The sequence below is a fragment of the Lontra canadensis genome, unplaced genomic scaffold (assembly GCF_010015895.1).
Source record: "Lontra canadensis isolate GAN:19392208 unplaced genomic scaffold, GSC_riverotter_1.0 scaffold1, whole genome shotgun sequence".
Taxonomy (NCBI): Eukaryota; Metazoa; Chordata; class Mammalia; order Carnivora; family Mustelidae; genus Lontra; species Lontra canadensis.
Window position 1 is genome coordinate 5,810,764 of NW_022630995.1, and position 27,428 is coordinate 5,838,191.

The 27,428-nt window shown below is 45.6% G+C and overlaps 1 protein-coding gene across 4 annotated transcripts in view; it reads right to left on the reverse strand.

Moving 5' to 3' along the window:
* SEPTIN11 (septin 11) overlaps positions 1-27,428 on the reverse strand; it is an 88,382-nt gene that overhangs the window by 33,672 nt on the left and 27,282 nt on the right. For all 4 annotated transcript variants that reach the window (XM_032836059.1, XM_032835984.1, XM_032835924.1 and 1 more), the window contains exons 2-3: positions 10,856-10,970; positions 1,022-1,217 (exon numbers count right to left, since the gene is read on the reverse strand). In XM_032836059.1, coding sequence (XP_032691950.1) covers positions 1,022-1,217; positions 10,856-10,970 — 311 coding nt within the window. The remainder of the gene's footprint in view (positions 1-1,021; positions 1,218-10,855; positions 10,971-27,428) is intronic.

Here is a 27,428-nt window from a genome sequence, read left to right on the forward strand (position 1 = left end):
GCTTTCTGCACTCTGAGGTTTTAGGAGCTGGTACCACTTTGACCAAGGACTTCAAATGCAGGATGACCCCCTTATGACCACACCCGGTCCCAGGCCTTGCCTTTCACAGTGTCCTTCCTCAGGCCTCTGCCCAAGAGCAGGACTATACACAGTATCACATGTCCAGTGACACTCCCTTAAAGTGAGACAAACTGCCACGGTCCCATCGCTGTCACTGGTAGAATCCAGGCTACAATCCAGCTCTCCTAAATCCTGGGGCGTGGCTTCTCACAGAGGATTATCATCAACTCTCAGTTTTCACTGAAATCTGTAAGAATTGGGGGATTAAGTCAAATATCCCAGTCTGCCTCAGGGACTGAGAGAGCATGGCAGACGCTCATTCCACATTCCTCTCCTCTTTAACGCCTTCTTATTTTGCAGAGTTGCAAAAAACAAAAACAAAAACCACATTTCCCAGATTCTCACGGCTAGTGTTCTAGAAGCGGTTTAGTTTCTACCAAGCAGAGGCAGCCACACGAGACCTGGAAGCAGGGAGCGAGAAACCCACCACAGAGGCCACACGCAGGCCACACCTGTTCTCCTTGCAAGTGATAGTAAAGGCATTCGGTTATCCGGGACAGAACTGGTGGTTCTAGAGACCGTCCCACCGTGCCAAGGGTGCCAAATTATATGAGGTGACTGGTGGCAGCGGCGTCTGCCAATTGTCCTGTAGAATCACTGGGTGTTTCTCTAGATTGCTCTTCCTGCTGGGAAAGCCCCCAAATCTAGTTCCATGGCCCTCCTGGAAAAACGCCATAAGCTTTTTTTTTTCCCTTGCATTAGCTGGAACCGACTGTGCTGTCTGATTCAGACCTCAGGGAAGAACATTCTAAGAAAATTTCTCAGAGAACAAGAATGTCTTTTCTATTAGGTAACAGAAGACCAGCCCCATAACTAGGGAACATTTAGCCTTTGAATGTACCCAGGACAGGCCCTCCCATCTCCTGGTCCATTTATATCCCCATGAAACCCCAAGACGTACCTGTCGTCTTTATTTATCTGGTCTCCGAATCCCACGGTGTCCACGATGGTTAACTTCAGACGTACGTTGCTTTCCTGAAGCTCGTAACTTCTGGCTTTTAACCGGACACCTGGTTCGTTGTGCGTAGCTGGGTCACTTTCAAATTTGGTGTTGAATAAAGTGTCCATTAACGTGGATTTGCCGATGCCCGTCTCACCTGATGACCACAAGGGAGACATGACAGAAATGTGTCAGTGCCTCTCAGACATCAGTTGAATTCATCAGAAATTTCTCACTCATATTTGTAAAATTTTCATAAAAGTATCACCAGAAATTCCATTACGAAAAGATAGTTCTTTCCATGTGTAAGCCATCAAAGACCTCCCTAGATAGGCCTTAATGAATTCCAGGAACCATTTAGCATAAAAGATCTTGTACTTACAGATCAAGATGCTCTTCTTAACCTCTGGATAGAGAAAAAGAACCTGTAAGCTTGCCTGTGGCGGCTTATACATTATAAAGACATAAACTGTACGTCTTCCTCTCCTAAATACTGGTGTGTAAAATTACCTTACTTTAAAAAATACTATATTGTTTCTGTTACCAGGGGAAAAAGACCAATCTCATTTATATTACGTGATGTCATCAAATGATCTGATACTATCTAATGCTGCTGAAAAGAATTACATTTTCAAGACGACACTCTTGACAGTGACAGCGATCCCAACAGACCCAGCTGAAGTCACTGAGGGCTTACTCTGTGACGGGCCCCAGGGCAAGGGCTTCCAATGCATTACCACATTTAAACCCTACTACGATCCCCCATGACACAGGCGCTCCTGTCCCCTCCATTTCCCAGATGGGGCAGGTAAGGCCCGGTGAGTTTAAGGAACTTGCCTGAAGTCACACTGTTCTGTGGCAGAGCCACGGTTTCCACCCAAGTTTTGCGTGGTTCTAACACCTCCACTCAACAAACACAATGTCCCGACTTTCCTATTAGAGAGAAAACCCACGCCTCGTGTTTTCTGGTCGCAGGCACACATCTGCGTGATGCCTCCATATCACTCCCAGTTTTCCTTCCCTATCGACTGGAGTCAAGACGGAAAAACATTTATTCCACGGCTCTTCCGGGTTCTGTGTGAAATCGGCGATGATGCAAGTTAATGAGGTGAAAAAGCCTGCAACAAGGGCCTTGTTAATTCACATCGAGAATTCAGCTCGGCGCTTACTGAAGCCCTGACGCGTGTGAACGGGAGCGGCGGGACCCCAGGCCGCTCCCCTAAGCAAATGCGGACCCCAAACGCGCAGCAAGTACGTCTGCCAGGCCTTCGAACAGTATCAAGCAAGACTCTTTCCTAATCCTAATTCTTATGTCGAGTTAAAGCGGCTGGCAAGGAGGAAGAACCTACCCTTTGGTGGTGGTGGTGGCGGCGGCAACCGAGTGCGATGGTGAAAGAGGGAGGCAGAAATCAAGAGACAGGATCCGTAAGAATGCCTTTATTTTTCAAATCTGGAATATTTCCCAATTACACTTTCAGTTCACTTTAAACATGCCAACATGTTGCAACTCTTTCAACAAATCCAAACCCCATGAAGTTCCTCTTCTAAAGGGTTGCTGTGAAGACTTTTAGGATGGTGACAATTCTATGGGAAAAAGAGCTCTGGGATTTGTAGCTTAAAAAAGCAACTGTCCCACTGTGTGACAGAATCCACTTTTCACTTACCAATCAGAGCTTCTGTAACACCCATTACTTTCTTTTTTTTTTTTTTTAAGATTTTATTTATTTATTGGACAGGCAGAGATCGCAAGTAGGCAGAGAGGCAGGCAGAGAGAGAGGGAGGAGGAAACAGGCTCCCTGCTGAGCAGAGAGCCCAATGCGGGGCTCAATCTCAGGACCCTGAGACCATGACCTGAGCCGAAGGCAGAGGCTTAACCCACTGAGCCACCCAGGCACCCCTGTGACACTCATTACTTCCCAGCGCCATGGGAAACTGAAGGAGGATGGAGCGTTCCTGGATCTGAGCTTTCTCTACTTAGAAGCTTTACTGGGTCTTAGCACTGGCTAGAATGAAACTGTGTAAGTACATCTGCCTCACTCTCTAACCTTTCCCATTAGACAGGCCCCTGATACATCTAATATCAAAGAATGTCCTCCTCCACCAGGCCTCACTCAGCCAGTACTTTTTCCAGTGCCTGCAATGTGCCGAGCTCTGTGCAACTCTCTGGGACCACGACAATGAATTAGCTTGACACGGTGTTCTCCCGGTGTTGCTCAGAACCTGACCTGGAATGCGACGGAACAGCAGGCTCTACTTCAGCATCGCAGAAGGACATTCTAAGTGTCTGCCATAAACACATTCCTCTCGCGAGCAGGACCATACCCTGTGACCACAGGTACCGGGACCGGGACTAGCTCCCGAAGGAAGGCACCCGCAGCAGCCTGGTCACTACGCTCCAAGAAAGTGCTCCACGCTGGACAGCGGCCTGTCCGTCCAATCAGAACGTCTCCCGTTGGGGGTTTGAACGAGAGATACACGATCCACACACAAAGCAACAGCATGGAAAAGAAAAGGCACACAGAGGGAAGTGGTAGGCAGAGGCCCTGAGGCAGAGAAGACTGTACGGAGAGAGAAGATGTGCTGCTGATGGGCCCTCAGCAGGGAATACAGGGTGAAGAGAGCAGAGAGATACGGTCGAGGTTAGTACCTGAAATTTATTCATTAATAATATTTAAGTGCATCCTCTGTGACAAGCATGGGTGCTGGGGACAAAATGATGAATAAAAACGGACACCTGAGCCTCTGTAACATCCTGTCATTCCAGAGCTTTACAAAGTCTGGATATGTAACTGCTGAGACCGATTCCAGCTCTCCTTACTTTCCTGGGTATTCTTATTTAAAAGCCCATCAAAGGGCGTCTGGGTGGCTCAGATGGTCAAGCATCTGCCTTCAGCTCAGGTCATGATCTCTGAGTCCTGGGATGGACACCCCACCCCACCCCAGCTCAGCGGGGAGAGTCTGTTTCTTCCTCTCTCTTTGCCAACCCCCCACCCCACCCGGTCCCCTGTGCTCTCTCTCAAATGAATAAAATCTTAAAAAAAAAAAAAAAAAAAAAGCCCACCAATAAAAGGTATCTAAACCAGTCTCTGCTTCCCAATGGGATAGAGCCAACAGCTGGTATCTGTGATTCATGGCTTAACAAAATAACCTTGAGCAAAACAAAGTTACTGTGTAATGGACACAGAAACAAACAGAGCTCTCCCTCTCCGACACTTAGAATCTGTAGGCAATTCAGTGCTGAAGGCGCTGGAGTCATTGTCCCTGTCTGCTACGTTTGTAACTTTCTCAAGTGCCGCAGAGTTCTCTTCCAGATTTACCCATTTTCAGAACACAGACACAGGAACAGCAGCAGAACTATCTTAGAAAGATCTCTGCATAAGGTTAAAGTTTCTCTCAGTACACGTGACCCTGCGAACAGCAATGAAGACTTCCGTTTACATGGTAAGGATCCCAGGTTACCTAGACAGGACTGAAATGACCAATCCATTTTACTAGGTTGAGAATTCATTAAGCACATGTGAATCAGGAATACTGTGCTTTTTTTTTTTTTTTTTTTTTTGTAAGGCAAGGTAATTTTAATTATCATTTACATTAAGGTGGAAATTATGAACAATTAGCATTCCAGGCACTACTTATAGCACGGGGCTGATCAATGGCTTGGAAAAACCACTGTTCCTCTAAATTTCAGAGTGCTTTTCTTTCCATTTCTATGCTCTGTGCTTTTAAGGGCCGTAATTAGACACAGCTACTCTCGCAGCAGTGTGATTCACCAAAAGCAGTTGAGGAGGAATGACAAATTTTGGAACAAGAGGAATTACAGAAGGAGGGGAGTTTGGAGTCCACTGGTTCCTGAGGCCGGCCTCTATCCTCAGAAAGTAGGGCATCTTCTAGAATTCTGAGCCACCCAAAAGAGCAAAAAGGCTTCATTATAACTGAGTAACAGAAAGCCTAATAAGTTTGGATTCAAACCCAACAACCACAATATTTTGAGAAAATAAATGACTAACACCAGCTCTGAAGCATTTCAGAACTCCCTAGTGGAGTATCTGGCACAACACAGGCATTCATCAAAAGTTAATTGAAGGAAAAAAATGATCATGGTGATCATTTATACTGAGATTTGCCGTTTGGGTAGATTTTTCAGATTTGTTGTTTGTTCTGTTATAAATACATCTGCCTAAACATTCTGTTGTTACAGCAGAGATTTACTCTTAAAGTTCTATCTGTGGCTTCTGCTTCTCTTGCTCCTGCCAAGGCGGGTGGACAGGACACCCACATCACAAACTCTAACTCTTCCATTCTATTCACAGGCTTATTTAAACCACCAGCTCTAAGCTGGATGTTAAAATAAAAAGAAGAAGAAGAAGAAGAATGAAGAAGAGAAGAGAGAGAGTGAGAAAGAAAGAAAGAAGGAGGGAGGAAGGAAGGAAGGAATTAAGAAAAAAGAAAAAAAGACCCAGTAGGATTATATTATTAATTAGAAGGTAATTGTAGATTGATCAAAAAGCCAATCCATGATTCAGCATCTTTTACTGATTGCCAGGTCTGGCAACTTGTTTAATTATCCAAATAATCGTGCATGAAGGTCGGCCTGCCTCCTCTAAATATTCCAGAATTTTATTCTTGGATGAAGCCGGATAATCAGAGAGCTCTGCTCCTAAGCTGTGTTGTTTTAACTCCTCATCAAATCACCTTTGATGAAACACGCTTTGTCTAGTGCCACCTGCGTGAGGGACTTGAAAGAGCAGCGTGTGACACTTGGCACTGTGTGGATTAACTGCACCGATCTGGGGAATTTTAGAAATCTAGACCTAACTGCAGTGACACGGACCGTATCTCTGCTGAAAATCCACGGGGAAGATTTTTCTAGGTGAAACCGTTTCATCTGGAGCAACTGTTTTGTTTTCACTTTACACATACCATAAATCTGTCATCGTTAAACTTTTAGCTGATGTCTGGCATGTAGTATGTGCTCAGTGAGTATCTTTCGGGTGGACGGATTCATTCCACGCTCTGACCACTGGCTGAGAGGCAAATCCATCCCTGAAGGAACTGCAGACCGACCTGATAGCTTTAGTTCCGGCTCATCCTGGCTTCTCTTTATTTTCTGGGGTTAATTTTATCTTTATTCATTTACTCATTCACTTCACTCTGTAAATCATTTCATATCCTTTCCTGGAAAAGCAATATGGGATACAAATGTACACCTGAAGCTAACGTAACATGTGTCAACTATACCCAAATAAAAAAAAATATTTAATAAAACTCTTGAGAAAAAAAGATTAAAGTGTAAAATTCCACAGTTTATGTTCTTACCATAGTCTTGGCTATAAAGATCTTAAACTTGCATGTTTTCTACTCCTCTTCTGTCATTCTCTCAAAACAACTATGGTGGGTTTACTGCGGAACCGGTGGCTCTTTCATTGCAGGGATGTTACAGTGTTTTATCTGTCTGTGTATATACTCAAAGAACTTACATACTTCTGGATCAATGTTGAAGCTTCTCACAGAGTTAATGCCATTTTGGAAAATGAGTAAGGTACATAAATTTAAAATTGTGAAGAAAGGTTGAATAATTCTGATTTCCTAGAGAATTACAGCACGGTAAGAAAAGGCTTTATGTAAATACAAGTACAGCTTTAGGGGTGATTTAGTACGTCATAAGCAAGACAGAGGTGGGGGGTCTGGCATCCAATTGAACACCAAAAGAGTTTTCTTCCCTAATAAGTGAACACTACTCTCCTGTTTATTACATTTCTTTTCAGGATTCGACAGGTATGGGTTCTAATACCAGACATTTAATTCGTGGCCTCTAAAATTAGCTCATGCCAGGATGAGTTACTGCCCTGGTTTGTTTCCCCTCTTCGCAACCTAAAAGCTCTTGCTACAAAATAAAATTAAAATTCAAGGCTTTCTTGTTCAACATGATCAGTTTCCTTACTAGGATCATAACTCTCTTCTTAAAATTCTCATTTCCCTCCCGTATTTATCACATGAAAATAAAGTAATGATGCTTTAAATAGCACACACGTGCATAGTGTGTTAAAAAAAAATACATATGGACAGTAGGGTGACAAGGTGAAAAGTACCATGGATATGCTTAAATTAAATGACACGTACTCCTCTAAGTGGCTGTCAAATATTTTGATCAAATAGAATACTCTTCCACAGACTCTGACTTTAAAAATAGATGGACCATTGCAGATGGAACTGAAAGGTATTATGCTGAGTTTAAAAAGTCAATCAGAGAAAGACAATCATCACAGGGCTTCCTTCATATGTGGAACATAAGAAACAGCACAGAGGACCATAGGGGAAGGGAGGCAAGCTGAATGGGAAGTCATGAGAGAGGGAGAAACACCACGAGAGACTCTTTTAACTACAGAAGGGTTGCTGGAAGGGTGGAGGTTGGGGGGCTGGGATAATGGGGTGATGAGCATGAAGGAGGGCATGCGAAGTGATAGCACTGGGAGTTATACGCAACTGATAAATTACTGAATACTACATCTGAACCTAATGATGTACTCTATGTTGGCCACTTGAATTTAAATAATATAAATAAATAGATAGAAAGATGACAGTGAGAGTTGTTTTCTGATAGATATTTTGCTATAAATTATTTGTGGGAAAGGGATCTGATGTGTTCTGCCCTCTGTGCATAAGTATGCTTAATGTTTAATGCTGACCACAGGACCCGGGTCTCCCGAAGAGCTCATGTGGGCTCCAACCAGGTTCCAAGGAGTCATGGAAGCAAACCTGGCCAGCTAGATACACCGGCATGGAGGAACGGCCACGACTTACTGTAACATAAAAAAGAAAAAAACAGTGCAGAAGAATATGGACAGTGTGATCTCACTGGCGTTGGTGTAAAACCAAAACACTGAAGTACTTGCGTAACTGTGCGGGAGCTGTTTATCTGCCCAGTGTGCGTCTCCTCCACGCCCAACCTCCTTTCCCATCACGTCTCCTTCCTCACAGGGCACCTGTGGTGTTTTGTGCTGAACTAACCCCGTATCCCAGCCCGTGTGGGCATGTGACTCTGGACTGGTCCACCTGAGACGTCCTGTGACTGTTCAGCAAGACCCGTCAGGAACGGCTCGGTTGTCCTCGGGGGCCGCTAGGCCAGCACCGGCCGCGTGAAGCCACCGCCCGCACGTGAGGCCGCGCGGAAGCAAGCAGGACCAAGAACCAGACACGGCCTCCAGAACACTCTGCGGATCCCCAGAGCCAGCTGGTGTTAATGACACGATTCAATGTAGGACTCTTTCAGTGTGTTTTGGAGCTGCGGAGGCTTCTTAACTGAGTTTCAACTGGATTTCTGGAATTCTCTGTGGAAACTTTCCTAACATAAGAACAGTCAGAGAGAAACACAACACTGCTGGCCTTGAAGATAGAGGAAAGTGTCCACAAGCGAAGGATGCAGGCAGCCTCTAGAAGCTGGCAACAGCAAGGCAACGTACCCTCCCCCACAGGTTGTGGAAAGAAATTCAGCCCTGTGGATGCCTTGATTTTAGCCTGGTAAGATTTCTACAGAACTATAAGATAATAAGCCAGTGTTGTTTAAAGCCACCAAAAATAATTTTTAAGTACAGAAAAATGCTAAGATTTGTAGAAGGATTCCACAGAGCTACCATACGGAATGGAAATGAGGACAGGAGGGGGAAGCGGGTAGGGAAGAGCTCCTAATTAGAAAAAAAATATGTATTATTTTAATTAAATTAAAAAACTAATTTTAAACCTGTGTAAGAATGAGCCCAGGGGTGCCTGGGTGGCTCAGTGGGTTAAAGCCTCTGCCTTCGGCTCAGGTCGTGTTCCCAGGGTCCTGGGATCGAGCCCGGCATCGGGTTCTCTGCTCAGCGGGGAGCCTGCTTCCTTCCTCCTCTCTCCGCCTGCCTGTCTACTTGTGATCTCGGTCTGTCAAATAAATAAATAAAATCTTAAAAAAAAAAAAAAGAATGAGCCCAGAATAAATATCTAAAAAGGATAGGTATTATCACCTACCCAGGAAAGTCAGAATAGTAGCTGCTTTACAAATCCATCCAGGCAGTGTGGATGTGGCTTGTGATGAATTCCAACTAGCATCATAATTGTGCTACGTACACAGGGTCAGCCAGTGAGCCAACACACCCACCGCACACCACACATCGGGTCCAACCAGGTCCTTCCAGCAAGCCCAGTCCCACTGGAAGCCTTTATCCTACTTGCAGGGGCTGCGGCATAACTCTCACATGTATTCTTGAAGCTGATTTTGGAGACAGGGCTGGGAGAGGCAGGGAAGAGAAGCCGGAGTAGTAATTGGCCTATAATTCAGAGCACTTTTCAATAGAAAATCAACAAATTGCCAACAAATTGCTACGCTAATGAAGAATTGCCCTGCTCTGCAACGAGCATTTACCCTAGGAGAAAAGACAACTCATTTATGCCACTCTGTAGAACTAGCTCCCATTCAGGAGCTCCCCTGCTGAATTTTAAACAGCCTCCTGTCGGGAAAAGGGGAACGCATGAGAGCTGGCTGCTTTGGTCATGTTTCTCTCGAGTTATTCTCTTACCCGACGCTTAAGACATAATGCCAGACTGAGCTGGTCTAGTGTACGAGTCAGTGTGGCTCTCTACAGACAGACCCCCAGTATAGGGACTACATTTACTATGTTCAGGGTTTTTGAAAAAGAAAATATCCGCCCTAACGCATTTTAAAACTGGTGGCTCTTATAGTCAACATCTACCCTTTTTAACTTCAGTTCATTGCACTTGGACAAGAGAAGTCAGCCTGGCACCTTTGGTCAAGCTCAGGCGAAGGATGGTCCACTTGCCCACATACGTAACTTCTCCTGGTCTGTCTCGGGGTGATGTCTCCCAAGCATATACCCGGAGGACAAGAGGACAACGGCAAGAACAACGCAGCCCAAGCCACTTCACTCGTCAGGAGCGACAGTGAAGGGAAGGCCGTCACCAGTCCCAGCAGCATTTCTGCTTCAAACCAACAGATTTATACTACTATTTTCCTCACCTTCTTTTCTGCCTTCCCTTTAAGAAGGATATAGCTAGAGAGAAGAAAAACACCAAGGCCAGAGGCCTAGACGAACGCACATCTACAAGATATGAATAAAACACACTGAGGAGGTAGATAAATCGAGTCTCTTGGATTTTTTTCCATTGATCTATCAGGAATACACTAAAGGTCAGTTTTTTATTCCAATTTAAAGACACACATTTAATCTGTAATTCAGGCAGAAATTTTACTCCAGATATAAAACAGAATTCTACATTCTTTTGCTCTAAAAACCAGAAATAAAAACATTAGGTTTATTAGGGAAGTTAGAGTAATTTCAGATTGTATACCTCTAAAAAGACTTCAGTGGAGGTTTCTATTGCACGGTAGTCAGAGAGCCGAGAAATAAATTCTAAAAATGCTTTTGAATGCTCCCTCTATGTGTGTTTCTATCAGTCCCTTCTTTCAACTTCCTACAGTCTTGCCAGGCTCTATGTCCCTCACCCCACCAGAAATTAAAATAAGTGTTTTAATAAGACTGAACTGACTACTTGACAGTGTGACACACATAAAAATACCAATTTGAGTAACATCACAAAGTTCATGAAACATTTACCACATACAAGTCCCAATCTTTGTACCTCTGTGACATACACAGTGTATTACTGCCCTGACTTACTAATGAGAGAAAGAAGAGTAGTAAAAGTATCATTCCCCTACTTCCCCGAAATGTGTCCCTCTGACAGTCACCTGCCAACACTTCAGGATCAGAGTCCTTGCTAAGCAGCCAGAGATGAGTCACTTACCAACACACAGGATGTTGAAACAGAATCCTTGAGAAGTAGACTTATTGACCAGTTGGTCCGGGAGACTGTCAAATCCGACATGTCCAGAAAGGGACAAGTTTCGAAGCTCTTCATTCTGGAATTTCAGAGGGAAACGTTTGAGAATTCAGGAACTATGCTCCCTGAGTTACCCTGTGCTGTGGCTGTGGCTGTGACCCTCTCCCTGCATCTCTTCTTGACATGCGTCCAAATAGAAGATTCCCTCTAAACCCACATCCTCCTTGCCTTCTACACAACTGAAGCAACTGAAAATCCCAAAGCCACACTCTTTCCACAAAATCACATTGACTCCCAAAGCAGACTCTCTCCCAAGGAGTCTCATTTCTGCTTCCAAGTGTACTGGTCCGGGGAAATGCCTGCTTCTAGGCTGGCAGATAGGCATTAAGTGACATAAAAAACCCACCATGATGTTGTTTTTTTCAAGAATTCAAGAAAAACTTTCAATTTACTTTCAACTCAGAGTATAAAATAAGAACATTCTTCCAGACACAGAAACGAACTCTGAGACCCTCAGAATGGAAGATACATACTTGTTACAACTATAAAAATTCTGTAACCACCATAAATGCAACATATGTAAAACTCCTCAGCGCTTGAAGTGGTCCTGCCTCCGCCATCAGCTCTACAGGATTTTGGGGGCATCTTTGCTTCCGCCTCCAGAGCACCCAGCATGGGCTCCGCACTCACTGGGCCTTCTCCGTTTACTGAAGGAGACTGGGGTAAGAGAGTTCTCATACACTTAAAAATTCGGGTGATCTATGCTATTTTATAATGGTGCTGACTGCCTCCATGACTCTGAATGTGTCTCAGATGTATTGGGAGGTGATCTGTGAAAATCTCCTTTCCCAAGAAAACAGAGGTGAGCTATGGTCCCTCCATTACAACATCATGGTTACTGATATTGAAACTAGATACTGGTATCTAGATATTGAAACCAATCTAGATATTGAAAGTCCCCTTGAAAGCAAGATTCCTGGTGTACTTTCTGGTTCAGTTACCAATGCTCTTTGTATTCAAAATACTGAAGTCTGAGTAAGAAAATGAGCCCCACAACCCTATTTTTTTTTTCATAAAAAAGAAGTTTTGCAAAGGACTGTTTCATCGATATTTTTAAAAAGATCGGATTCCTTCTTCTGCATTACATAATGATGACCGGGATTTCTCTTCATCATCGAGGACTGAGACTCCATTTTCATATCCCTGTGGTCACTCTCTAGGCCGAGAAAAAGGCCTCCCTCGATACAGTGACTTTAAAGGAATGTTTCATGAACAATGTAATGGCTAAGGTCCTCGCCGCTCTAAAATTCTAATTCTGTGAAATACAACTAAAAACCGGCACACTGCCCGAGTCCCATGGTGCCAGCTGCAGGTGTGAGGTCAATGGGACAGAGAGCAGATGCCTGGTCTATGAATAGTTTCCTTGAAACCTGCCAACAGCGAATATGAGACTCAAGAGGAGGCACTTATCCTTGAACAGGATGGCGCGGGCGACAGCTCCCCGAGCAGCTTGGTAGCAGACCCCACAGGAGGCGGGCCCCCACGGGCAGGAGGCCCCCCCATGGGCAGGAGGCCCCCCACGGGCAGCAGGCCTGGTCGCTGGCCAGGCCTCCTCATACCACCACACGGCCCTAATTCTACCACCTGCCCCTTCCGTTTCCAGACCTCAAAGGTTCAGACAGCAGGTATTTTTAGGGTGTTTACCACATCCTCCAAGACTTGGGGGAGGAGGATCTGAAATGAGTCTGGGTTCTATTTAGAACTCTTGCCACCACAGCTGTTAGTGGCCGCTGTGCTCAGGCGGGGAGAGGCCACCGCACCAGCCTCCCTCTGCGTTCCCTCTCTGACCCCAACCGTCAGTGAAAGGCCTGAAAGGAGGCAAGGCAGGGAAGAGCCATCACCCTCCGCTCCCCCTCGTCCCCGCCACAACAGTTCTTTTCATTTCCGGGGAGGAGGGGCAGCGGGGGGACAGCGGGGGGGAGTGGTTTATTACTGTGGCTTCTGCATTGGTGGGTTTTTAGATCAAACAGATACCCACCCATGAGCCAATCCTGGGAAAGAAGCAGAGTCAGTAATTATAGCTCTCATCCCAGAACCCAACGCACAGCATCTCATATTCTCACCATTTCCAAAACACGAGAAACCACCCACACACCCACTGAGTATTTTTATACCCACTGAAAACCACATACAAAATGAAGGGTTATAAAACAGTTTGGTCTTGAAATTTTTTAAATTTAAATGTATTTCTTCGGAGTCTTCTAACTCTGGAGGATGAAATATGTACATTTCATATTGCCATTTTAAAATTCCATAATTTGAGCCGAATTCTCTGCCCAGTATTAAAGGAACCTGGAGGGTCACTGGCCATCAGTATGTGACTGGAAGTAGTGAAGTAGGAAGTCCCTCCTGTGGTTCACCAGCAGGTTTAAAAACTAGAAAGCACTGTAGGAAAAGCAAGTAGAGGCTCTAAGTTACACACAACAGCTGAACTGAATTCCTACATCCCAGAATTTTATGTCACCATGTTTACTGCTTCTTGCCTTAATCTCTCCCCCCAAAAGTGTAGGATCTCTTTTGAGTCAATGGGTGCAGTCTTCGGGAATTTCATGTATTATCATGTCTTCAACCACTACGCATCTGGAAATGACTCTCAGCTTTCTACCTCTATTACTGAACTTTTTGCCTGAGTTCCAGTTCTGAATCTCTATCAAAGGGACGATTCTCTTGGGTTATCCCATCAGTACCTCAAACTGATGTTCATGAAACCGAAATCGTATTTCTCTATCCCTATCTTACCCATGTGTGAGACCCAGTTGTCCCTTGCATAAATTCCGAGGTGTGATCAGGACCGTATCCTCCGCCCCTTTATTCCTACCAACTCAACCACCTTCGGTCTGGTCCCTCCTCTCTCTCTTTTGCTGCAAAAGGGATCTCCGAACTCAAAGGCCCCCAATCCAGACTCCTTGGCCTGCCACCTCAGGACCACCATGGGCTAATCTCAAATCTCCTACCTAATCTCCCACTTCTCCCCACAGGGCACCTTGCACTGAAGCTCAACCCTGACCTTTACTACCCCCGAGACAGGCCCACATTTCTCTCCAACAGAGTTTATTCACACCATTTCCTCCATCTGGGGAGACCTGATAGCCAATGTCTACATATCCACACCTTCCAGATCCTGCAGAATGTGATCTCCAGCATTATCTTTATTATTAAATCTCAGAGAGAATTTCAGTAAACATACCCCTTACCAATGCAAGGAAAATAATGATTGGACTAATGGCCAATTAAATTAAAAATGATTAAATATTTATGAAAAATAATGATTGGAATAATGGCCATTTGGTATTCCGTGACCATCATAACTGCTAACATTCATCGACCGAAAAGCCTTAATAATGAGCCAGTTAATTTATCTTAACAATTCTACAAGATAGTTACTATTATGACCCAAACTCAATTTTAGATGAGAAAACAGAGGCACTTAAGTTTAGTGACTTACCCAAGGTCACAGAGCTAGTAAGTTGAGGACCTGAAATCTGGGCCCAGACGTCAGGTTCTAGACTCTAAAGACCTTGCACTTAGCCATGTTATGGCACGATGACCTACAAACTTCTCAGACAGCCCCAGACAATACAATGGTTTCAGCTGCTACCAAAATCCAGTATGTTAAAGTGGGGGGGGAGGGACCCCTCTCTAAAGTCATAATTCTTTGGCAACCATGAGAAATATAAGTTGAGAATTCCAACTGGCGAAGGAGCGCTGCCTGTATTTTCACTTGTCCTGGCAATGCCAAGGCCAGACTTTGATTTCTGCAGCCACGGCACACGAAGCCAGTAATACAAGGCTTAGTTGTGACCATTCTTTCAAATGAATGTGCCACCATGGAACCACTAAGTAAGTAACAGTAAGACCTTAGTTGATTTAGCCCTGCGCTTGCTCATCTGTCTATGGAGGAGCTGTACTTACATGATTTCTGTGCCCACTCCATCTTGAAATGGCTTGTGACTAATTCTATGGTATAAAATAATTTAACAACCTCATTTTTCTCTTTTCAGGTCACTTTCACGTGGGCACAATTATTTATTTGCTCATTCCAAAATACTCACTGCTCAAAGCACTCAGGGACCAAGTGTTATTCTTGTTACTCACTGATAAGCTCTCTTCCTGCCTGTAAGAGGTTTACCATTTAGGGGCGCCTGTGTGGTTCAGCTGGTTAAGCGGTCGACTCCTGACTTCAGCTCGGTCATGACCTCAGGATCCTGGGATCAAACCCCACATTGAGCTCCACACTCAGTGGGGAGCTTGCTTGAGGATTCTCTCTCCCTCTCTCTCTGCCCCTCCCCCAACTTGTGCACTCACATGCTCTCTCTCTCTCTCCCTCAAATAAGTAAATCTTTCTTAAGATTTACTTATTTGAGGGAGAGAGAGAGAGAGCATGGTGGGGGTGGGTGAGAGTAGAGGGAGAAGGATAGAGAAATCCAAGCGGACTCTGTGCTCTGCATGGAGCCCGATTTGGAGCTTGATCACAACCCAGCTGAAACCAAAAGTCAGATGCTCAACTGACCCAGGCACCCCTAAAATAAATAAATCTTAAAAAAAAAAAAAAAAGAAGAAGAGATCTACCACTAGCAGTAGAGGCAGGACATCATTAATATAATACCACTAAGGATTAAAGTGATAAACTATCATGACTTTTGGCTGGCTGATATGAGGAGAGAAGTAGCTTTTGGACAGGGAAATTCAAGAAGACCTTGTGGAGGCCAAAGCTCCCCAACATGACCAGGGAAACAAAAGTCCGGCTCGCAGGAGCCTCCTAGATAAGAGCTGTCCGTGCCCAAAGGGTCACTTTACTCTGAATGTATACTCGGAAGTTTATAATCGACAAATTTTTTTCAGAAGATGCCTGGCTGACTTCATTATTAAAATAATTATAAAGTAAGTTATTTAAGAATGTGTGCGAACACCTACATTCTGAGTGCTGCTTTAAAACAGGGTCCATTAAAAAAAAAATGGGCGCCTGGGTGGCTCAGTGGGTTAAGCCTCTGCCTTCAGCTCAGGTCATGATCTCAGGGTCCTGGGATCGAGCCCTGCATCGGGCTCTCTGCTCAGCAAGGAGCCTGTTTCCCTTGCTCTCTCTCTCTGCCTGCCTCTCTGCCTACTGGTGATCTCTCTCTCTGTCAAATATATAAATAAAATCTTAAAAAATAAAAAAATAAAAAATGGAACAGGGTCCACAGGGGCGCCTGAGTGGCCTAGTCTATCGGGCTTCTGACCCTTGACTTCAGTTCCAGTTGTGACGGGATTCTTTCTCTCCCTCCGCCCCTCCATGCGCTCAATCTCTCTCTCTCTCTCTCTCAAAATAAAATAAAATAAAATAAAATTCACAACTCCAAATCTTGCTTAAGCAGGAGCAGGAGGGCAAAGGGTTCGGAGTCGGATGGGCGTGATCTGAATCCCAGCTTTGCTGCCTACTTCTCTTAGTCGGTGACGGAGCACTTGGCAGGGGGCTGGGAGGAGTGAAGCAATCAGTAAGTACGAGAGCGCCCAGCACTTAACAGGTCCTCGGAAACCTGGGTTTCCTTTCTCTAATTCGATGGGAGGAAAAGAGGACTGATTTTAAACTTCTAAATGAATGAGCTCTGCCAGTGCTGCTGCGCATGTCAGGAGGAGCTGCTGATCAGCAAAACCCTCAGACTAACCAAGAAAGAAAAACCACGAAGGGAAGAACAGAATGAACAAAAAGCAGAGGACAGAGAGAGAAGATTCTAGCAGAAGAAAATTCACCCTAAATAAGAAAGTCATTTACAAAGTTGGGGCAGGGGGCGGGGGGAAGCCACAGAATCACGTCCCAATTCGCAGGCATCAGCACCTCCACAGCTGGAACCCATTCTGGATTCCCCTCTTCACTGTTTCCTCTATTTCAAGCCAGCCAGAGCCTCCCGAAACTGGGGTCCCCACATGAGTTCTACTCACCACCTTCAAAATGAACCTACAACCCTTGCCTGATTTTAAAACTGAAGGCTTCAGCGGGTGTGGTCAGGTGGTCTCGGGCGGCTGATCTTATCGCCCAGCAGAAGCCCGGGAGCAAGTCACCAAGGTGATCTGTGTTTTAATGTATATTGCAAACAATTAGACTGAATTTTTACCTTTAAAAATAGATATTACCACTTAAACTTAGAAAGATTTCACCCCTTTAAAATGATAAATTTTTTTAAACTTGAGCAATAACTTTTATGCATTTAGAGAGCTGGAGATTTTGTTGACAAAAAGTGGCAATTACATTCTTCTCAAATCCTCATTTTATAGATAATAAGTTACACTGACCCACGTCAAGGCTTCATCTTTAAATGAAGAGATTTTACCAAGCAGCCTCTAAACAAAGTCTTTGGTTCTAATGCTAATTCTATGGTTTCCTGAATCTGGAAATCACAGATGCATAAATCCAATTCTGTCACGTTGCTTGAAGACAGCCAACACAAGGCAAAAAATTCCTGGTTGTATGTTTTCTCTTGCCAAATCAAGGCAGCTCAATTTTTAAATGGCCCTTGAAATCGAGTGGCTATCAGTTAGCCTAGGAAACTCCAAACCTAATAGAAATCTGTGTGTATGCCTCTGTTTTCCAGCTTAACTTTTCATTTCTGCGTGACTGTAATAATGACGACAGTTTTTTAAAAAGTTATAAAAAGCTCACCCTTTACAACTGCCCTGCTTAAATACACTTCTTCCTTCAGCTGTATCTGCCATCTTCCACAAGATTTTTAAAAAGTGGGTTTACAGCCTCAAAAGAAAACAGGAAACAATGCTTCCATGTAAGTAAGTTAATCATCTGTGTTCAAGGAAAAAAGGAAATCTTTCTTCACGCTTTCATTCACTCCACAAATACTGACTGAGTACCAGTGTGTGCTAGATACTGTGCTGAGGAGGTGAGGTGAGAAAACAAAGCATCCCGAACGCACGCACCACAGCCCAGCGGGCCACTTCGGTGTTAGTCAAACAGTCACAAGTATATCGTCTCACACTACCCAAAAGCATGGGACACAGTGCAACCGTACGAACTCGCGGGATCGGCACCAGCCCGCAGCACGTCCAAACAGCGCTCGTCCGCAGCACCGTCGGGCAGTAACTGAGCCGAGCCCCCCCACGTACAGCTGATGTGCAAGTTTCATGTAATCAGATGGAAACAAAGAGTATTTCTGACCAGCATGGCCTGAAGGGAGGAGGTAGAAATGATGAAGACTCAAGTCTTAAGAAAAAGAATGTCCAATTTTAAGTGACGCTGAGATAGGACCATAGGACATAGGCCCTTTGTTCTCTGACTTTCCCCCTGTAAAGATGCCCACTTGGGGGAAAAGAGTAGGTGCGTGTCCCTTCCTCGCCTCAGGTGCTGCCTTGTGTTTGAGGTCCTGTTTGAGTGTACAGATGCCGCCTCGCCGAGGAACACGCTGTTCCTGACATGAAATCCTTGACTGAGCACCAGCCAGTCCTGGAGAAATCCTGGCCTCACAAAACTGCCGGAGAAGGTGTACCCGAGCGCCTGGTGGGTCGTTTTCGTAAACACACACTCTTACCTAACTACATTTTAGAGAGTATTGCACTGGTTTCACATTCTCTTTTAAAGAAAGAGAAGTTGATGGGAAGATGGGAAACGCCCTTAGTTCCCATGCAAAAGGGAAAACTCTGGAATGCGAAACATCTCAAACCACAACTATGAAGCCCGCATGGGGATGTTTTCAAGACCAGGCACTGCTGGGGTCATTTCCATAATATAAAATGTCTGAAGCATCTCATTACCAATGAGGACGGCATTCTTTAAGGATGATTTGGAGAACATCTGTGATTCTGCCTGTCATCTCTAACATGAAATCCCAAGGTCAGAGCCAAGAAAACCCCCAAGGAAATTATCTCACACAAGCAGCAGAACAGAGAGAGCCAGGAAGAAGAGGGAACAGTGAGGAGGAAAACCATAAGAGGAAAGAACTTGAGTGCAGCCCAGCTGGAAGCGGGGCCTGAGAAGGAGCAGCCAAAGGCGAGCCCCCCAGCCGGAAAGCCAGGTAGATCAGCTCGGACTGACAAACCCAGGGAGCCCGCCTCAAAACCACCACCAGGAACCAGAAAAGATCTTGATTCGCATTGAGTAACCGCCCCAGTTTCAAGTGTCATTTCGAAGTAAGGCTCTCCAAAAGACTGCCAGAGAAGGAACAAATTCTGCTTTTCCAGATCCTTGCAAAAATACCGTGGGGTGTTTTCTCTGGGAATGGTATGACTATAGGGAAATTTTACTTTCTAAGTGTTATATTTCCATAATATTTGAGTTATTGCAAAACAAACACCCCAGACCTTTTAAACAGAAAATAAATAAAAGGTTTTAAACATCAGAAATTGCTATAAAGGATAATAATAAATAACAAATAAATAATAAAAATCCTTTTAAAGGAGGTCATCCTGCAATTCTTATTGTGGCTAATATAGGTGATAGAATAAAATATACAAGTAGTTATTTTTTCTAATAGCAGAACCAAATCACATTGGAAGTGATAAAAGTGAGCAAAAAGCAGAACAACGCAGTGGAAATTGCTTGACGGGTGAAGTCAGAGGACTCCGGGCAACTCCACCATCACTGAGCTGTGTGACCCAGGGAGCGGAAGTCATGGAACTTCTCAGCCTCAGTTCTGCCAGCTTTAAGATAAAGCACTTCACGGGGCATTGCAAGAATTAACGTAATTCCCCATCCTCAGCTTAGCTCACACATTTTTCTCAGTGACTTCTTCCTGCCCCCGCTTTAGTGACTTTCCATAGGCTAATGACTGCTTGTCATAACCCGTATCCCCTCCGTTCCCCTGTGCATCCGTGGCCCAGGCACTGCTAAGCCAACATCTCCTAAGTGGAACTAGTCCTATCCCCCATTCAACTTAAATCTGTCCTTCCTCACTTTTTCCTCTGTCAAATGGCAACATCTACTTCAAGGTATCAGAGAGTCCCAGTCCCCTAGAATAACACTGGTCAGCATGCATATCGCTAGCCCTGATTAAAAATGTACACAAATTTATACGCTTTCACCCTCTTGCAGGAATTAAAAAAAAGTCCACTGTATAATCATAAGCTCCCCCGCTGGCCTCTGAGTTCAAGAGTGAGGACTTCTTGAGGACTTGAGGACATCCGGACCAACCTGGCTTTTCTCCTCTGCACCCAGATGTAATAACCACCTCCCACACCTTTCTTGGCCACATCTTTCCCATCCAACCCTTTAACAGACTGAATCCCGTCTATCAGCTGATTCATGACTTGAATATCCCCTCCTCCTAGCACTACCCCCATCAGACTTCACCAAAGTGCATGTCTGTGTGACATATGACACCATCACGTTCTCCAGCCTCCTCATTCTCAGAGAAGGAAGCAGCCAGAGCAGCCGATGGGTTTCCCCTGTAAGGCGGGCCAGGGGGAGATACGGGACCACAGGGAAGAGCCAGAGCCCTGGAGCCTGGCCCATCCCTCTCTCCATCACACTTGGGGCTGGCTCTGAAGGTGAGAAGTCACAGTGGTTGCGGGGTGAAGCCTGACCCCCAAGCCTGGAAACACACGGGGTTCTAGCTCTCCACCGGTGCCCCCCAGCTCCCTACGTCTTCTCGACATCCCACCGCCCATCACAGCGATGGCCCACACGGCCTCCAGGATGAGTCGCACCTCTGACCCAACAGAAGTGGGTATCTGACGTGAACACAGCCCCTCGCTGCTGCTCACGACCCTGGATCCCAAGGGGGTAGGCTGGGGAGGGGAGGCGGGCACGAGAGGTAGTGCTGAATCACCAGTAAATCAGACTTTCAGCGATCCAGAAATCGTACAAAATGGAAGCACTTTCTTCTTACAGACAGAATGTTTTTCTAAACGTCCGTGCGAACTCTGAGAGATTCAGTCTCCCTGCGTGCCAAGAATTAACAACGACCAAAAAAGACATTTTCTTAAATTTCCGAAGACGACTCTTTCTTTTTTTTCCTGAGTCAAAGTGACTAATGCCTGTAACAGCCTAACATCACAAAGTGCTGATCAGCAGAAAGTCTTGTGTTTGGGAAGGACGAGGCCCACATGTGCATTCCAGACACTCTGACCAACGCTGCTGGGCTCAGAGGAAGAGGTTGGGGGAGGGCAGCGACGGGACAAACGGTCAAGAAGTATTTAGAAAGGCACAGTCCAATTAGAAACAGACGCTGCAGCTGCTCTCTCGCACCCCTGCACATCGCAGAGATGACGAGAAGCCCCTCCCATGGCCGCCTCGGAAAGTTAATGAGAAAACCACCGAGGAGGGTCATAATCATCCGAAAGTCCTCGGGCTCCGCAGCGGGATCCCAAACACCCAGATCCCGTGGCAAACACACCACCTCTCTGGCAGAGGAGAAAACCACCCAAATGTCTTAGTTACTCATCGGCCCTGCCTCTATGATGTCGTATGGCTTCCACGCAAATTTTTTCAGAACAGTGATGAATAGGAGGTCAAAGATTATTAAGGGCCCTTATCAGTTGGAAGTTTTCCCCTCAACTTCTTACGTATGTTTCCACTCCTCATAGTCACACGTCAATTCCTTAGTACTTCCCGGCTGAAAAATACCGCAGCTCAGTCTGTGTGTTTCTACTTGCTGAGTACGTTCATCAGCAAATAATGAACTCTGAATGGGACACTTCCTTCCCTATGGCACCATTTCTATCACCGGATATAAATTAGCCACTTCCTTTTTGAAAGATATCATTTATTTCTGTCCCTTTCTGATGGAAGGGGATTTCAGTTATGGTAATGACCATGTAATGGCAGTCCCTGAAAAAGAAGAGGAAAAATCCAAACCTGCTCTAAGGCGGTCGTAAACAAAAGCACTGTTTCAGTCCCCACCTGACTACTGAAGGTTGCCATATTCGGGCCACACTCAGTCCCTAACCCAGGCTGGTCTAGAATATCTCTGAGTGCAGTGACAGATTTCCAGCCCCTGAAAATTGAGGGGCTATACCAAAAATGCCCAGAGCCATGGCAAATACATTCCCAGGAAATAAACATAAAATTAACATTTGATATCACTCTGCAAGAATTATGAAACAATTCTGACCAAAATTCTCAAGGCTTCCTAAGAGTTCTACTTCGTTTTAGTCTCAGCCCTGGATGAAACACTACCGGGGTGCCATAGGGGTTGTTGACATACATTTGGGGGCATGTATTAATTTCCTATTGCCATGGAACAAATCATCACGAGCTAGGGGCCTGAAGCAACACTTATTTATCAGCTCGTGGTTGTGAAGGTCAGAAGTCTGGATGGAGCATGGCTGGGTTCTCTGCTCAGAATCTCACAAGGCTAAAATCAAGGCAGTGGCCAAGCTGAGTTTGGATCTGGAAGTTCTGGGGGCAAATTCCACTTCCAAGCTCAGTGTGGGTTGTTGTCAGAATTCAATCCCCTGCAGCTATAGGACTGAGGTCCTCCTCTCCATGCCCACCATTAGCCAGGGACTGACACAAGGGGTCACCCGTAGTTACTAGCCATGTGGCCATCTCCTCTCCACAGCCAACAGGGAGGGAACCTCTCATATCCCTCTTCACATTTCAAATCTTCTTCAAGAAAAGTCGGTTCCTTTCAAGGGACTGATCAGGTCAGGTCCACCCAGGAAAACCTTCGTATCTTAAGTCAGCTATGCCATAACATAACTTAATCACAGGGGGTGACTATCCCACCATATTCCCAAATTCTGGGTGTTATATGATATGGGTGGGGTGTGCTCACCAGGGAGCTGGGCTAGGGGGCCATTTTAGGGTTCTGTGGTATAACATTCCCTGTTTAACTTTAGGGTATGGTAAGATTAGCATTTATCGAACTCAAAACAAAAGACAAATCTCCAGGAGAAAAAAAAGACAAATGAGTAAAAGCACAGTAAACTAGATCTCCCTCAAGTTACGAAGGCAAGTGAACCACTAACAAAAGTAAACTTCACAAGTATTTCAGTGCTTCTACAGAATAAGAATTCTAGGAAATGCAAAAGCTTTTAAGGAACTTACACCTTATTGGGGGAAAAGTCATTGAGAGAAAAGAGAAGACAAGTGCAAAACGTTTGGTGATGAAATACAGGACAAAGGTTATCAAGGTTGGACAGCGGAGACTGACATGGGCCCCAGCCAAAAAACGAGGCTTTCTTAGAGGAGGACCGATCTCTCATGAGATCACGACCTACAGGTCATAAGATAAAAATAAGATTCAGACTGTTGCAGGGAAGGAATGGAGACGGAAGGAGAGAAAGAACTAGTTAAGAGAAGCAGCAGGAAAACAAAGAGATCTAAAGGGCATGGAAATCAATGAACCTGAAAATGGAAGAATAATTAAGAGCGAGGATTTAAGACTTTAAAACTGGTTCACATTTCATTTTACTGGAAATAGTCCTGAAAGTATTAGGAAGATAAATATAAACCGTACATAACTAAACGCATGCCCAGGCTCTGCCCCTGGGTGTGCAGGGTGGAGAGATGAGAGCTGGGAGCCATCACTGAGCAGCGACATCACGGAAGATTTTCATTTCCTGCCTACCAGGGCACTTACGAACTTATCTCCTCACCAGAGCCGGAGACCAAGGGATCTAGAGTATAAAACTGCCTTCCAGCCAAGGTTTTAACCCAGATTACAAGCCTTGGGCAACCCTCCAAATGGTAAACTATTTCACGCTAACTTCCCTTAGAGCATTAAAAAAGCGTATCTTGCAGAGACCCTAACAGACTGACTCCATTAACTCGGACTGTAATTTCTGCCATTCTAATAAAGCAAAAGCTCTCTTCTTTCTTACTCTGCTCTCTTTCTCAAAAAATAGAACCAAGTAAGCACTAAAAAAATAATAATAAAAATAATAAATACTCCCACCAGCAAAACAGACAACTCTCTGCCTTAAAGAAGTTAACTGCATATTACAGAAGTATCCATCCCGCTGTTAAAAAAAAAAAAAAAAGAAGAAGAGGTCGGTTTAGGAGTTTTCTCACACATCTTGGTGTGCTTCAGAAAGCAGACCCAAGGGACTATATTATGAGTTTCCTCTACTCCCAAAGGTTTGCTATTGATGGGTGGTTTGGGATGCTGGCTCTCTTGTCCCAATCAGCTACATGCAAAACAAACCTTCTTTTCACAGGCTGCCCCAGAAGAATGTTCCCACAGTCCCCTCCTCCCTCTCCATTGTCTCTTAAAGGGGCATTTTTATTATCATTACTGTCACGGTATTTCTGATTAGTCAAGTAGGACCCAGGAAGGATGCTACGTACAACAATCTGATATAAAATCCCTTTAGCTCTCAAACGGAGATGATAAACATGGGCAGGAAAAAGCAGAGGTTACAGTTTCATGCCCGTTGTTCCCACAAAGCACAGAGGGGCTGGGTCAGCAGCCCAGACTTCTCTCGGAGATGGGGTTGGGTTCCACCTCAACGCTCCTAGATTAACAGATTAAGAATTAGATATGTGTACAGGAATCCATTTCAGACGGTTTTGGATAGCATGATTGCAGGGAGGCATGAAGCTGAAATCGAAACTTGAAAAATTACAGCTTGGCAAGAGGTACTTGCTATAATTCATATATTCTGTACAGAAGAGAAACTGAGAAAGTTCAATGGGCCCCGGAGTGAAAGAAAGTCTTAGGCACTGATCCAAGTAGCTAGCTGCCTTTAATCTCTGCCGAAGCCTAATGGTTCATTAGAATAATTATTATTCACACAGTGAAAATGAAAGGCAGCAGGAGGAAAAAAGTGATAATTACACGGGCAAAAACAAGAAAGGCAACTTTGGCCGTTTGGATTTGAGAAAAATCCAAGCCTCAAATCCCTCCCACATAAAGAGGGTCAGACCGTATGTCTTACTATAATCATGGCTACACAGAGTTAAACCCCTTTTGCCACAATTGCACCAACTGTGCGTACTGAGGTTGGCTATTACCGGGAGTGGGGATTGTGCACTGTGGTAGCTGCAACCACCAATGCAGGGAAATAAGGCTTGGCGTCAACCCCCAGGATTCCTGCTCAAGCCAACTTCCTACACACTCTTCAGCCTGGATATTAATAATTCGGAAGACAGTGTGACAGCCTCAAGTCGTCTGGCTACTCACGCGCACGGAACATCAGGAAAACTCGCTAATGATTCGTGAAGCTCCAGTCCTCAGGGAGAGTAAAGCCCTCATCAGTGTGCTTCGTACTCTGGGATCGAGGCAGGAGAGCAGATTGGTGTCTTCTGTAAGTTGCCTGGAGTACCCGAATAATAGAAGTTCAGATACCCAGAGTAGCAAAATGAGGGATGAGGCTCTGCCACATTTTCTAGCCAGAGAACTAAAAAGGGGGAGAGGGAGTAATATTCCCCTTGATTGATCAACCAAAAAGCAGTAACTGAAAATGTTTATAAAGACGGCAATGCCAAGTGTGTCCCGAAAAAACAAACAAGATACTACAAGGCTACACGTGTGGTCTACGGGCATTTCAGTATTTCCCCTCCCACAACCATCACATACAGAATGGTTCACTGGGTACTTCTGTGCCACGTACCGTATCTGGACCTTTATAAAACTTCCTCCCACTGGGGCATCTGGGTGGCTCCGTCAGTCACGCGGCCAAGTCTTGACTTCAGCTCAGGCATGACCTCAGGGTCCTGGGATCCAGCCCTGCACCCGGCCTGTGCTGAGCAGGGAGCCTCCTTGCGGGTTCTCTCTCCCTCTCCCCTGCCTCCCTCCTGCCTTCACACACACGCTCTCTCTCTCAAAATAAATAAATCTTAAAAAAAAGAACAAAATCTTTCCACTTAACCCCCATAACACTGTGAAATAGATATTGTTGGCTCCATTTTATAGATGAGAAAATAAACCAGAGCTCTATGGCAGAACCAGTATTTAAACCAGTGATGCCAGGTTCCGAGGCCATCACCACCAATACCTTAGGTGGGACAACTGACTCTTTTCAAAGCACACCCGCCTCTGCACAGAGAATGCCTCCTTCCTCAACGCTACCCGTCAAATCCGACTCATCCTTAAAATTCCAAGCAAATCCCACCTTCCTCGTTAAGCCTCATCTGGTTCCCTGAACTGCACGCCATTGCTCTCTACTGCACAAACATTCACTGCATCTGGGCCACTCGTCACACCCAGCATCCAGCACCGCACTTGGCTGTCCACCGGACGGGCCCCCTGAAGCCCACGGATCCCTTAAGGACAGGACACCTGTCGTACTCCTCTTACTTTGAGCCCTACTACGAGGTCCCATGACTGGGGCTGTAGATTTAAGGTGAATGAATGCAGAGACCCCGTTCTCACAGGGTTAACACTCTTCCTCTGCCTCCTCCAACCACAAAGAACTACCACTCAGGACTGGCATTCGTTATGGGCTAAAACGCCCAAGGTGTGTTTGCCGGGAGGAGATTTCAAAGGCTCACCGGAGAACGAAGGGAAGCCCCGGCTTCAGGTGCACGCTTCAGTGTGGCCTCCTCCCAGTACTTCGAGGCAAGCAACTGTGCCTAGTTTGAGGTCAGGTATCATCAGGGCTCTTGCTCTCGGACATAATTACTCGGCTGAAGTTCAAGTTAACATTTACAAAGCGCGTACATTTACTTGCACTGTTCCTACATATATCCGTAGGCATACGCCAAACACCGTCCTGGCACTTTACGTCGATCTGACTCAGCTCCCACCACTGCTTCCGAGGCGTGTACTATTAATATTATTCCCATTTTACAGCTGAAGCTCAGAGACCGAGCTGCTCAGGATCGTGCAGCACGTACGGGGGGCCCAAAGCCAGGCTGACGGCCTCCAAAGCACCTGCCACAGCATGAACAAGGCCACAGACTGACAGGTGCGTCTCGGCCATGAAGGCACAACCACAGCATCGCACAAGTGCACTGCACCGCCGAGGTCACCATCTCCCGAGGTCACCACCTCCCGAGGTCACGCGCACAGGCCCCGAGCCACCCTGTGGGGGCACGTAAGGAAAGCAGAGGCTCAGGGGAGCGCGGAAACAGGGAGCAAGGGGAGGAGGACCCCAAGAAGAGGTGGGTCCCCGTGACCGACTGCCCACACGGGTTTCTTTCTTTCTCACACAGAGGGAACGAGTGTAGCCTAACGACTACAGACCACAGCCACACAGACTACAACACTCACCCGCTCGTCTAAAAAGCAGAAATTATTCTCTCTGGCAAAGCTGGAAGACCAGTCACGGAGGAAACTCGACCAGAGCTCCTACAAAAGACACGAAGGACACTTTGGACTAGAGTACGGGGCAGCGAGCCGGGCTGACGGAAGCCACTGGACTAAAGCACCAAACCACTCGCCACCGCAGCCGCCGGACACCGCTGAGGAGCGAAGACAAATACGGCCGTGTCTGCCCTAAAACTTCCAGGACTAAGGGCCACGGAAGGAGAAGTATTTCCGTGCCCCTGCCTACCATGGGCAGGGAACCAGCAAGCCACGTTATCGACTTAATTCTGCTTAAAAACGACACAGCTTTTGGATGAGGACATCTCCAGATTCTTCCCGGCACCCTGTCCAGGGGACAGCAG